Source organism: Panthera onca, chromosome A1, assembly GCF_046562875.1.
Source record: "Panthera onca isolate mPanOnc1 chromosome A1, mPanOnc1 haplotype 2, whole genome shotgun sequence".
NCBI lineage: Eukaryota > Metazoa > Chordata > Mammalia > Carnivora > Felidae > Panthera > Panthera onca.
In genome coordinates this window covers 149,760,234-149,774,660 of record NC_138339.1, presented here as the reverse complement: position 1 = coordinate 149,774,660, position 14,427 = coordinate 149,760,234, and the positions used below count along the sequence as shown (strand labels likewise).

At 41.2% G+C, this 14,427-nt stretch overlaps 1 protein-coding gene across 1 annotated transcript; it reads left to right on the top strand.

The window, feature by feature from the left end:
- Positions 1–726: 726 nt before the first annotated feature.
- Positions 727–1,894, top strand: LOC132681728 (immunity-related GTPase family M protein). The gene is given in 8 exon segments (XM_060636483.1): positions 727–920; positions 922–986; positions 989–1,027; positions 1,030–1,109; positions 1,111–1,600; positions 1,603–1,643; positions 1,645–1,719; positions 1,721–1,894. Coding segments are annotated over 8 exon segments (1,158 nt in total).
- Positions 1,895–14,427: the final 12,533 nt, after the last annotated feature.

The following is a 14,427-nucleotide window of genomic DNA, read 5'->3' as shown; positions in this document are numbered from 1 at the left end:
GTGGTATTACATATAGTCATTAGACTGTACACTACATCCCTAGTGCTTACTTATAACTATAACTGAAATCTTGTACCTTTTGACTGCGTCCTCCAACAGCCCCCCCTTCTCACGCTGTGCCTCCACCTCTCCACAAGTCTGTTATCTTTCTTTATGAATTTATTTTATTTTATTTTTAGATTCTACACACAGATTATACAATATCTGTCTCTTTGATTTATTTTACTTAGCACGATGCTTTCAAGGTACATCCATGTTGTCACGAATGGTAGGATTTCCTCATTCTATGGTTGAATAATATATTTAAATTTTTAAATGTTTGTTTATTTTTGAGAGAGAGAGAGAGAGAGAGAGAGAGAGAGAAATCAGCAGGGGAGGGGCAGAGAGAGAAGGAGACACAGAATCAGAAGCAGGCTCCAGGTTCTGAGCTGTCAGCACAGAGCCCGATGTGGGGCCTAACCAATGAACCACAAGATCATGACCTGAGCCAAAGTAGGGCACTCAACCAACTGAACAACCCAGGCAACCTTAATATATTTTAATTTTTGACAAACTATCAAACATTTTGCAGGGCCTTGTAGTTTCCAGTCTAAATGCCTTTGCAGTGAGTTGGGTGTGGATCTGACACCCTCAGTTAGGATACCAGATCTGATAAATCCTCAGCTGCACCTGGCACTCCTAACTTCCCTGCTCTTCCTATTTCTCCAGGTCAATCCACTGTCTGACATGACATAGCCCGCCCTGTCCCTTCACACCCCATTATCTACATCCTTCACTCCTGCTGTGTGGTACAATATGGGCTGGAGCATTTTATCTAAGATAGGTGCCATAAACATTGAAAACGCTGTGGGAGGAGGGAAGTTGCTGGAGGTGGACTCTATAGTCAGGGGCACCCTGGAGACAGAGTCCAGTACCCCAGTGAGCTGTAACTGGGGACTCCAGCAATGTCATGTCCTCCTTCATCAAAGCACTGCGGGTAACTGGGCATAAGAAGAGGCAACAGCCCCCACTGGGATGGTGAGGACCACCTGATTCCCACTTGCTACTCTTCCTCCTACATTCCAAGTGTGGTGCTGTGGGACATGCCTGGAACAGGGACTGCCACCCAAAAGTCCGGAGAACTATCTGGAGGAGATGCATTTTAGCTAGTATGAACTTTTCATCATCAGTATATCTGAACAGTTCAGCATGAATCTCATAAAGCTAGCCCAGATCATTCAGAGTCTGGGAAAGAGGTTCTACATCATCTGGACCAAGCTGGACAGGGACCTCAGCACAAGTGCCTTCTGGGAGGAATGGCTCCTGCAGAATATCCAGGAGAATATCCAGAAAAATCTCCTGAAGGAAGGGGTGTGTGAACCCATCATATTCCTTGTCTCCAGCATCGATCCCTTATTGCATAACTTCCCAGTTCCTAGAGACACCTTGCACATCAGGTACCATGGTCCCCTAGAGAACTTGCCTTACACCCATGAGAAGGTCATTAATTATGAAGTGATCTCTTTGTAGGTGAAAATAGCATCAAAGTTTTTCCAGGACACCCTTGGCTTTCAGAATGCAGATGATCTGGGGGAGTGTCTGAAGGCCTACCATTTGCTTTTTGTGTGGATGATGAATGTCTCCAGCAGGTGGCCCAGCATATGGGGAAAACCCATGGAGGAATACAAGACCATTATGAAGTCTCAAGATCTGCACACTGTTCACCCCAGGGAGAACATTATTGGCATTATATTGGATGAATTGTAATACAGCCTCTTATATTAGCCAAATTCCACTCTTAGATGACACTATTATCAACTACACAAGACAGTAGAAATATAGACAGTTCCTTGGAATAGTCACCAAGGACACCAAGACCATCCTGAAGAAAATCCTGCAAGACTTCATCATCTGAAGAGCTGATGTCTCAACAGTCTCCTTTTGAAGCAACCTCAGGACATCTGGGGTCTTCTCCTCACCTTATATACTTTATAAATTCTCAGTCAAGCTCAATATGTCCACTTTCATTGGTTCTAAATTCTTTGAGGCAAGAGAGCTGAGTAGTTCATTTTGAACCAACCTCAGTAAACTCCATAATACTTCCTGTCATTTATTAAATTAGCTGGGACCCAAAGGTGGAAGAAAACATTTGCACAGTGTGACATACAATCTCATTCTGATATCACCTTATCACTTTACATTAACATCTTTTCTCCAAGACCGCTTGGTTTCCCCTGTTCCTTTACTTCTTACCTCTAACTCCCTGGACTCACAGAGGTGTGCCTGGAGGCAAGGATGTTCCCCTTGGGGAAATATGATGGAGAGGTGTGCTTAGATGTTCTCTGAAAAGTATGTAGTGGTTCCAGGATTCCAAGGCCAGTCTGACATCTTGTGAAGTTTTGCCCTTATACCTATTTGCCCATATAATTCATATCCAAAAAAAAGGAAATGGGGGATGGACTCAAGAGGCACTATTACTGGGATTGGAAAGTTGTTGAATGGAAAAGCAAACCTGACTACTGTATGTAACAAACACTGACCCCACTCTCTGAGAGGTCATGCTCTTCACATACACTTCATGGTGGGCCTGTTATAGGATGTACTACCTGTTAAATTGTTTGCTATAGAGAAATGTTTGTCCACTTAAAGTTACCTGTTATGTTGTGTTATTTGTCAAGGTTACCCCCAATGTTTGTCAAAGGAAACTTAATTTGATCATCAGCTTTGAGGAAACTAACCCACTGTCTATGACCTTACTGTTTATATAGTTAACCCAATCTATATAGAGACTATAGAAATCCTCCTAAATGGAAACCATTCCAGATCATACATCTAGGTTTTTTATCACTGCTAGGCACATGCATAATGAAAATTGATTTGTAACTTATTTTGTCAGATAAAATCTGAAATCTCACTCTCCACCACCAGAAGTATCATAACCTGGTTCTCATAACTGGGAATTACTCAGTCCTAATAAGAGAAACCCTCCTTCCTGCATCATTCCCATTCAAACCCATCACTTTACTGTATTTACCTGGGAAGATTTCACCCAGTGTGGAGCGCAATCTGAATTTGGTAGATGTATCTGAACTGGACCAATGTGTAAAATTTTGGGCCAACTTAAGGCTTTGGCTCACAAAGGAGAGTTTATCAGAGGTTATCATAAATATTCACTGGGATGGAGAGTGAAGCTAATATTGAATGGAAGTAAACTGAAAGATGCCTAGGGGAGTGGTTAAGAATCCTAAGGTTAAATCCCAGCTCCAGCATGCCCTGGCATGTGAGCGTGGGCAAGTCAGTTGACAGTCCACTGTCGTAGTTTTCCAATAGTTAAAATGGTGATAATACTACATCTTAAGAAGTCTACCCAGATCCAGATAATATGAGAATTTAATGAGTTAAAGAACATATAGCACTTAGAATAGTGTCAGACATGTACTTCAGTAAATGTTTGGTATTATCATTATCATTCCTTCTCTTCATGGCTAAGAAGGGACAAAATAAAGTCACACTGAAAGAAAGGGCCACCAAAAGGTGAGGGTCCTACTGGAATTGTCCATCCAGTGGCATGAGAAGAGTCTGGTGTGAGAGACCTGCATTTAACATAGAAGCCTGAGAGCATAATTGTGTCTCATTCTTTTTCCAACTCAGCTGTTCAGTTTCCATTTTGGAAATCAAGGAAACAAAAACAGTCCCACACTCTTTCTGCATCCTGAGATCACCAGACAATGAGGGAAGAGGAAGAGAATTGAGACTGGCAGTCAAAGGGTTTTAGAGGTCAGAATTGCCCTAAGTACAGAGGTCTTAGAGTAAACTGAACCCTAACTAACCTCTTCTGGGTGATCATGATAAGGGAGGGTAAAGAAGAGCCCACACCCACTGGAGCCTCCCAGTGCTCAGACAAGAAGAAAGCCAGGTCACGCTGAACACCAGGAAGCCTGACCACTGGGTAGGTCTACTGGGGGGTTTGAGACCAAATAGTTTACCACATAGGAAGTGAAAAATAGAAATGCACTGAAGACAAATGAGGACAGATCATCAAATGAGACAAACCAGGAGACAAAGTGATCAGAACCTGTGATAAAGAGCTTACTCCTCCCTGCTTGGAATCCCAGCAGGTGTTCCCAAATAGGATTGGAAAATACAATCTTGACATTCCCTTAGGTTAGTGGAGGCACCTTTAAGATGGCCTCCAACATTATCTCCTATTTTCATGGCTTTATTTAATCCCATTCCCTGGAGTTAATAATGGAATAGGGCTGCAATAATGGAATGTTCAAGAATTCCAAAGTTTTGTTAAGAAAAGTCTGCAGCTTTTGTGTTATAAATATTCTCTCTTACAGGATCACTCTTGTTCTCTTGTGTTCTCTATCTGTCTCTGTCTCTCTGTCTCTCTCTGCCTAGTAACCATAGGAAGTTAGAACTAAACTGCTGGAGAGGAATTAAAGAATTAGAAGCCTCATGGAGGAGATCGTATTTAGCCTGCATTAATTGCCAGCCATGTAAGTGCATCATTTTGGGAACAAATTCTCCAGCTCCAGACAAAGCTTCAGAAGATGCAGCCCAGCTGATAGCTTGACTACCACCTCACAAGAGACCCTTATCCAGAACCACACAATTAAAACTGCTGATGCTGAGAAACTATAAGATAATAAACACTTGTTTTAAGCCACTAAGTTTCAGGGTAATTTGTTCCACAGTAACAGAAAGCAGATAATACAATCAAGAGGCTTCTTACAGAACTGGCAGTTGTGAATGACCCCTTCTGTCTGTGACAGTCACTCCTGCATGGACACAGCATTGAAGGAGTTGTCCTGCCCAATCACAGCCCTTCCCTCCTTGGTCTCTGGACATGTCTTTCCCTGCTTTCTACTCAAGGACCAGCCTCTGCCAAATATTCAGAGGTCCTTTAATCCAGCCTCAGGTCACTCAGGTCATCCAGTTTGAGGCTCTATGTTTACGAAGAAAAGGCTGGAAAATGAGGAAGAAACAAAACAGAGTGATATTCAGGAGTGAGAGGGGGAGTAAATGACTGAAGATGTTTTCACTTTCCTGAGGAAGAAGAGGCTAGGGTTCCCTGAGAGGCACTTCAATGACCCCACCAGACTTCCAGACTTTGGGGTTTTTTTTGGTTTTTTTTTTTTGTTTGTTTTGTTTTTTTGTTTGTTTTATTTATTTATTTTTTATTTTTTTATTTTTTAATATATGAAATTTACTGTCAAATTGGTTTCCATACAACACCCAGTGCTGATCCCAAAAGGTGCCCTCCTCAATACCCATCACCCACCCTGCCCTCCCTCCCACCCCCCATCAACCCTCAGTTTGTTCTCAGTTTGTTTTTTTTGTTTTTTTTTTTAAATTTTTTTTTTCAACGTTTTTTATTTATTTTTGGGACAGAGAGAGACAGAGCATGAACGGGGGAGGGGCAGAGAGAGAGGGAGACACAGAATCGGAAACAGGCTCCAGGCTCCGAGCCATCAGCCCAGAGCCTGACGCGGGGCTCGAACTCACGGACCGCGAGATCGTGACCTGGCTGAAGTCGGACGCTTAACCGACTGCGCCACCCAGGCGCCCCTTGTTCTCAGTTTTTAACAGTCTCTTATGCTTTGGCTCTCTCCCACTCTAACCTCTTTTTTTTTTTTTTTTTTTTTTTTCCTTCCGCTCCCCCATGGGTTTCTGTTACGTTTCTCAGGATCCACATAAGAGTGAAACCATATGGTATCTGTCTTTCTCTGTATGGCTTATTTCACTTAGCATCACACTCTCCAGTTCCATCCGCGTTGCTACAAAAGGCCATATTTCATTTTTTCTCATTGCCACATAGTATTCCATTGTGTATATAAACCACAATTTCTTTATCCATTCATCAGTTGATGGACATTTAGGCTCTTTCCATAATTTGGCTATTGTTGAGAGTGCTGCTATAAACATTGGGGTACAAGTGCCCCTATGCATCAGTACTCCTGTATCCCTTGGGTAAATTCCTAGTAGTGCTATTGCTGGGTCATAGGGTAGGTCTATTTTTAATTTTCTGAGGAACCTCCACACTGCTTTCCAGAGCGACTGCACCAATTTGCATTCCCACCAACAGTGCAAGAGGGTTCCTGTTTCTCCACATCCTCTCCAGCATCTATAGTCTCCTGATTTGTTCATTTTGGCCACTCTGACTGGCGTGAGGTGATATCTGAGTGTGGTTTTGATTTGTATTTCCCTGATAAGGAGCGACGTTGAACATCTTTTCATGTGCCTGTTGGCCATCCGGATGTCTTCTTTAGAGAAGTGTCTATTCATGTTTTCTGCCCATTTCTTCACTGGGTTATTTGTTTTTCGGGTGTGGAGTTTGATGAGCTCTTTATAGATTTTGGACACTAGCCCTTTGTCCGATATGTCATTTGCAAATATCTTTTCCCATTCCGTTGGTTGCCTTTTAGTTTTGTTGGTTGTTTCCTTTGCTGTGCAGAAGCTTTTTATCTTCATAAGGTCCCAGTAATTCACTTTTGCTTTTAATTCCCTTGCCTTTGGGGATGTGTCGAGTAAGAGATTGCTACGGCTGAGGTCAGAGAGGTCTTTTCCTGCTTTCTCCTCTAAGGTTTTGATGGTTTCCTGTCTCACATTCAGGTCCTTTATCCATTTTGAGTTTATTTTTGTGAATGGCATGAGAAAGTGGTCTAGTTTCAACCTTCTGCATGTTGCTGTCCAGTTCTCCCAGCACCATTTGTTAAAGAGACTGTCTTTTTTCCATTGGATGTTCTTTCCTGCTTTGTCAAAGATGAGTTGGCCATACGTTTGTGGGTCTAGTTCTGGGGTTTCTATTCTATTCCATTGGTCTATGTGTCTGTTTTTATGCCAATACCATGCTGTCTTGATGATGACAGCTTTGTAGTAGAGGCTAAAGTCTGGGATTGTGATGCCTCCTGCTTTGGTCTTCTTCTTCAAAATTACTTTGGCTATTCGGACCCCACCAGACTTTGATATCTCTGTCATGGCCCCTGGATTCCAGTGGGAAAATTCTATCATGGGCTCTGGAATTCACACCTGCCTTCCAAAAGTACCAGAGTGTGTGGAAGTTGGAGATGAACTATAATGTATCTTTGTGCAGCTCAGGAATCCATGTTTCTATCCTTGCCTACAGTGGTAATATAATGTATGTTGAAATACTTTAGTTCATTTTAAAAAATCAGAATAACAAAATTAGGCAGTGGTGAGCTACCACAAAACTGGAGATTATAAAATTCAATGTAAAATCCTCTCACCCTTATCTAAGCCCTATAACCCATGAGTAACTATTTTAATTATTTGTGACTCTGCCTTTATCTATCTTAATATTGTTCACTTACTAATTAAGGACAAAGAACTTAGCTTATTTTGAGTTTCCACACTCAAAATCTCTGCGAGTTTGTATTTGGTTTTAGGTCTTCTTTAGTTTATATTGGAGTTTTAAGTAATTTAATGCACATTGTATTTCCTGTACAATCCTGGCGATATGTCTTGCCCTCTCACTCTTATGTAGTATCAATCAATAATCCCATGATCCTTACAGAATTTCTTCTCTCTACTTGTCAACATGTCTGCCACACCTAACACTTGTATTGCCAACAATGATGGCACTTATATCATTTTATTATTCAAAATACATTTTCTTTGATTATTTTAAAGGTTTGTTATAAAACTGGCAAGCACTAAACAGTTTTAAGAATTTAATAATGTGGTTGTGGTTTTGGTTTATGCTTCTTATCTCAGTGATTATGATCATGACCTTGATATCCACCAAGACTCAGGTAAAGTGACTAGACTACACAGAGGGAGAAATAAACCTATGTCACTAAATTGGTGTAGCTGAAGGGAGGAGATAATTAAAAGTAACCTGGGAGAAAAGTAATAAGGGGATAAAGAAGTGGCATAGTATAATTTTATCATAATAATATACTATACCTTTCCCTTATCACTCAGATACCTCTTCTTAATCATGACATTAATCCAGAAAATCCTTTCTCTTTGAAGGTGGCCTATGCAGCACCTCTAATTCTTATTCTCACGTGGACTAGTTGCCCTCCCAGCCTGGAGTGCAGGCTTCACTCACATCCATCTATTTCCTTGGTGGTATTGGTGCTTCTTGAATGTCCTATCCATTTACATTGAGTCCATTCTCAAACAAATTGGGGGAAAAGTTCTCTGGGTGGTAAACTACTGAGTTTTGGAATTCCAGTTAATGCCTTTATTTTGTAATCACTTTCAATAGATAGTTTAACTGAGTATAAGATTCTGGATACAGCGTCATTATCTCTTAGAACTCTGAAGATATATCTCCTTCAAGCATGACATGTTTCCAGTAAAAAAACCCAATGCCAATTCCATTCTCTTTCCTTGCATAGTAACCTGTTTGTCTCCATAGAAACTTATAGGAACTCTTCAATGCTAAGGTTCAGAAGTGTCACCAGGAACTAGTGACCTGGAGCACTTCCACTCATCACTCAGCTTTCAGAAGGCTCCTTAAATGGCAGCTGGTATGAAAAGACATGGAAGAAACTGAAATGCATATTACCACATGAGAGAAACCAATCTGGAAAGACTATACATTGCATAATTCCAACTATGTAACATTCTGAAAAAGGCAAAAAGTTTGGCTACTTAAAAGACACAACTTCACCTCCTTTGAGTGCCATTGTCAAATTTAAACATACAGTGAAAAATCCCATGAAGTTACAGATAAGAAAATGAAGTCTAAGAAGGAATTTAAATGAGTCAGGAAGTTTTTATGTTTGTAGTATCATCCATTGGAGACTAAGAAATTCAGGCTGTCTGTTTGCAAGATTGGTGTCCTGGCTTGTGGAGTGGAAATGTTTCCTATCCTAAGGTCTGGTTGGAACTTCCTTTGAGACCATCCTATTTGCCTTCATTTCATAAACCACATCCGACTGTTATCCTTAGCACCTGCATTTTAGGGAAGGTGGTGGCAGTGGAAATGTTTTCTGTCCTCAGTATTCTCAGAGGCCCATGGGAAGAAGCAGACAATAGAAATGTAGGCCAGGGGTGCCTGGATGGCTCAGTCGGTTAGGCGTCCAACTTCAGCTCAGGCCTTTATCTCATGGTCTGTGAGTTTGAGTCCCGCATCGGGCTCTGTGACAGCTCCAAGCCTGGAGCCTACTTCGGATTCTGTGTCTCCCTCTCTTTGCCCCTCCCCCACTCACGCCTCTGTGTATCTCTCTCAAAAGTACATAAATATTAAAAAAATATTAAAAAAAAGAAATGTAGGCCAAACATTTAGAATGAGATTACCCAAAGCAAACTCTGTTGTGCAGGGGAGGAATGTATGTCTCTTGTAAACACTGTTCCAGGACTAATAGAAGGTGCAGTGTAGGGAATATGGTCACTGGTACTGTAGTGGTGTATGGTGACAGAAGGTAGCTACACTTGTGGTGAGTACAGCATTAGATATAGAGTTGAAGACTCATTATGTTGTACACCTAAAACTAATGTAACATGGTGTGTCAACTATACTGCAATTAAATGAAAAATGTATCCCAAGACTTTATATTAAAGGGCAAAATGAGGGAAAGCCTGGATATGGATGACATGTGGAAGTTCAGATGAAGTCTATATTCTTCTCTGCTCTCCACAGTGGTCAATCCACCAATTGATGCAAAAACTAGAGGCCTCCTGGCTACCCCAACAGTGTCTGCCTCTTACTTTCCTCTAGCTTCAGATGCTGGCTCAGCTCTACCACTGACCAGGGCAGTTACAACATCACCCAAGACCTCATTTCCTCATGCATAAAATAAGGAATTGGAATATTAAGCTATTCGAAGATCCCTCCTACACCAGTGAATTTTGGTTTTGTGACTCCTGGAAGCACAAAGAAGACAGTTTCCCTACCTAGGTATAGACTCTACACCAGCTGACAGCAGATTGGACTCAGTCAAGGGCTTCAGCTGCCCTTAGGAACCTGAGACTGAGTGGGGAGGGGCAGAAAGAGAGGGAGAGAAAGAATCCCAAGCAGGCCCTGCACTGACACATGGGGCTTGGTCTTACAACTGTGAGATCATGACCTGAGCCAAAGCCAAGAGTCAGACACTTAACTGACTGAGCCACCTAGGCACTCCTACATGACAATTTGATTAGGAAACTTTCCTAAACTCCAAAAAATATTCCAGAATCCATTGCTAAGACAATAGATGCCTAACAAAGATTCTTCAACTCTCTGGTCAAAGATTCTCTTGACAATAAAACAGCCTCTGATTATCTTTTAGCTGAGCAAGAGCTATATGTACTGTGACCAATGCCACCTGGTGCATCTGAATTAACACTTCTGGGGAAGCTTAGACACAACTACATAAGATCATTGAACAAGCCTCTCCTTCAGTGGGGTCTTTCTTTGACTTATTTGATTTTGATTGTTTTGGTCTTTGGAACCATGGCTTCAAAGTGTACTCTAACCATTGAAAATTATCCTGATTAAAAAATAATAATATGCCCGGTATATTGTACTCTCTCAAAAGTTTTAAATGTGTGAGATGCTAGCCATTAAGTAAATAAGATGAAGAGGATGGGGGGTGCCTGGGTGGCTCAGTCAGTTAAGCATCCGACTTTGGCTCAGGTCATGATCTCACCATTCATGATTTCAAACCCCATATCAGGCTCCATGCTGGCAGCTCAGAGGCTGGAGTCTGCTTTGGATTCTGTGTCTCCCTCTCTCTCTGCCCCTCCCCTACTTGCACTCTGTCTCTGTCTCTCTCTCTCTCTCTCAGAAATAAATAAACATTAAAAAATTTTTGAAAAGATGAAGAGGATGGGTGATTAAAAAATTGTGAACCTGAAGTCATCACCTGTGAGTATGATAGAGATTAAGCAAAAACATGATGACATGTGAATACCACACAAAGGATCAATAAAAGCAATGAGAGCTACCAAACAGTAGCTGAAAGTGGCTCCAATGCCTTACGTTTTGATGGCATCTATGAGTTAAGCTGGGAGTCCGATCTTGTGAAAAAGAAGGGCCACAGGGCTATGGGGCCACAGGGTCACAGGAAGCCATGTAAGGTAAGGCCTCAACTCAGTAAACCAAGTCTTAATACCTAACCTAACTACAGTTTCTCCCAGGAATGTCTCCTTTAGCCAGCATGCATAAGAGTTTCCTGGTCATCACAGGGCAATTAACTGATAGCCCCATCCCTTCCCCCTAGGAGAGCAATCCTAACTAACAGTGGATTTTTTTTGCTAATGATTTCTTTCTTTTTCTCTTTCTCTCTTCCTTTAAAAACATTTTCTTTCCTACAGTTTAAGGGAGCTCCTTTCTATTTTCTAGATAAGATGCTGCTGCCTAACTCATGAATCATTCAATAAAGCCAATCAGCTCTTTAGAATTTATTCAGTTGAATTTTGAATTTTGTTTTTAAACAGATAATATGCATTGTCTCCAAGGTGAAAGGTATTCAGACATGAGATGAGGGGTGTCTGATGGCAGAAGCTCTTGGGGAAATCCCTTATCCACTGACACCCCTGACATTCACATGATCCTTCTGCAGGTCACAGAGATAAAATTTGTTCTCCAACCACCTTTTGGAAATGTCCCAAATAGTTAAATTCTCTAAATGACTCACAGTCATCCACTAGCCATCCTGCCCCTCAGACTTTCAAATTCACAGCACCCAAAAGCAAGTATCCAGGCTTTCCCACACTTAGACCCACAAATCTATAATTATAGTTTTAGACCTGTATTCAATCCAAAGTGATTTTTGCTTACCAGCTCCTGAAAGAAAAGAGACTCCTTGTGTCAGAGTTGAGTACTTAATGTGTCCACTGGCAGTGCAGGAAATGCTGAGTTTTCTTGAAGTGCTTCTTGCCACTCACAGCAGGAACACTCTTGTACACAGACTGTCCTTGCACTGGAACAGGTCCGGGTGTTGATGTGGTCACTGCAGATTAAAGAGCTGACTGTCCCCCAAAAGGTTTAAACTGTGTGTGAGAAACTGGCATGACTGAAATAATCTCTGACTTCTGCTCCACCCTCACAGGAATCTGGTCAACACTGAAGAAACAGACACATTGAAGAGCCCTGCATTTTGAAGAACAGAAAGTGAAATCAAAGTTCTGTGGGCTCCTTTTCTGAGAAGCACAGCCATTGCCAGGAAGTGAAACTGAAAGTCATGTTAGCCACATATTTTGTGTTTTTGGCATAATGGGTGAGAGAAGACACAGGACCTCAGGCAGAAGACCTCGCAGTGACCCTGGTGAGGCCACCCTAACTAGGCCACAGTCTCTACACCAGGAAGAATCTGAATCCAGAATCAGAGAATATGGCCTGAATCTTGAGAAAATGACATGTATGGCCCCCTTGTTTAGCTTGGACAACCCAAACTCTATGGGCAGTGAAGTCTAATAAAGAGTATATCTAGAAGATAGTGGAGAAGTAGGGAGACTAAGCTTGTCTCATCCCTTGAACACAGGTAGATAGTTATCAAATCATTCTAAACACCCAAGAAATCAATCAAAAGTCTGAAAGAATAAAAACTTCAAATCTGTAAGTAGAAAAGTGATAATCTGCTGGATGGTAGGAGGTGCAGAGAGTTGACTTGGGGGAGACAGAGTTGAGGGTATGGCAGCGGGGAGGCAGCCTGCTTATGGACGCTACCACAAAGTATTATAGGCAGTGGAGTGCAAAATCTGAACTTTTACAAGTCTGCTACCATGGGGGATGTGCATGGCTTAATGGTGTTCTGGTGGCAAAGTGGGGTGGAATCCCAGGAGTGACACATGGTCTGAGGATCCCCTGGGTTGCAAAAAGGACAGGTGATGCCAACATGCTACTGTTTCCAGGAATAGGAGTGGGGTCTGGCTGAGGACAGCAGGCAGGGGTGCTGGCTTTCTGCTCTGTTTTGATATAAACTCTGAACTCATGCATGATTGCACAACTAGTTTTCTTGCAAGAGTTGGCAAAAGGGTGCGAGATCCTCCTCCAGAGGAACAGAGCTGGTCTGTGCCACAGGAGTCCCAAAATTTGGAGTTTATAAACTCAGTTGTGTGCCTGAGATAAACAATGAACAAAACAAAACAAAACAAAAACAAACAAACCCAAAACAAGCAACAAACAAAACAAACAAAACAAAACAAAAAAACAAAAAAACCCACAATAACTCTGACACAGGCAGGGTGAACAGGGTTTTGATAGAAACAGGGGGCACAAGAAGGGTGATTGCTCTTCTGTGATGATTCCCTGAAGAATGGAGGGTATGAACTTTCAGATCTGGCCTGGAGAGAGGGGCTCTGCCATATCATCCTACCCATTAGTGCTGAAGACTTCCAGAGTCACTTACACCAAGCCCTGCCCCCTGAGTCCAGGAGGCTCATTTCCACAGAAACAAGTCAGCCTGAGAATCAACATAGCAGGTTGTACACACAAAAGACCAGCACAAACTTCCTCGCACCAAGTCTACAGATCAAAGTGCTACGAAGCTTCAGCTCTAGGGGAGATAGGATACAGTTTCCTGTTTACATCTATTCTTTATTTTATTATTATTTTTTCATTTATATTATTTTTTCAATTCTTTTTAAAATTTATTATTATTATTATTACATATCTTATACATATTATTTATTTTTATTTTTGTTTATTTTCATTTTATTTTATTTTATTATTTTATTTGTGGATCTAGATTCTTTTAACTAGCAGACCAAAACACACCTGAGCCCTAGTTTTTTTGTGTGTGTGATTGTGTTTTTTCTTTTTTCTCTCTTCTTTTCATTTCTGCACAAAATGATGAGATGGAGAAATTAACCCCAAAAGAAAGAACAGGAAATAGAACTCATGGCCAGGGACTTAATCAGTACAGATATAAGTAAGATTTTTGAATTTGAATTGAAAACAACGATTATAAGGATACTATCTAGGCTTGAAAAAAGCATAAAAGATAGAGAATACCTTTCTGCAGAGAGAAAAGAACTAAAATTTAGTGAGGCCATAATTTATTTATTTTATTTTATTTTATTTTTTTTTATTTTTTAATATATGAAATTTACTGTCAAATTGGTTTCCATACAACACCCAGTGCTCATCCCAAAAGGTGCCCTCCTCAATACCCATCACCCACCCTGCCCTCCCTCCCACCCCCCGTCAACCCTCAGTTTGTTCTCAGTTTTTAACAGTCTCTAATGCTTTGGCTCTCTCCCACTCTAACCTCTTTTTTTTTTTTTTTCCTTCCCCTCCCCCATGGGTTTCTGTTATGTTTCTCAGGATCCACATAAGAGTGAAACCATATGGTATCTGTCTTTCTCTGTATGGCTTATTTCACTTAGCATCACACTCTCCAGTTCCATCCATGTTGCTACAAAAGGCCATATTTCATTTTTTCTCATTGCCACGTAGTATTCCATTGTGTATATAAACCACAATTTCTTTATCCATTCATCAGTTGATGGACATTTAGGCTCTTTCCATAATTTGGCTATTGTTGA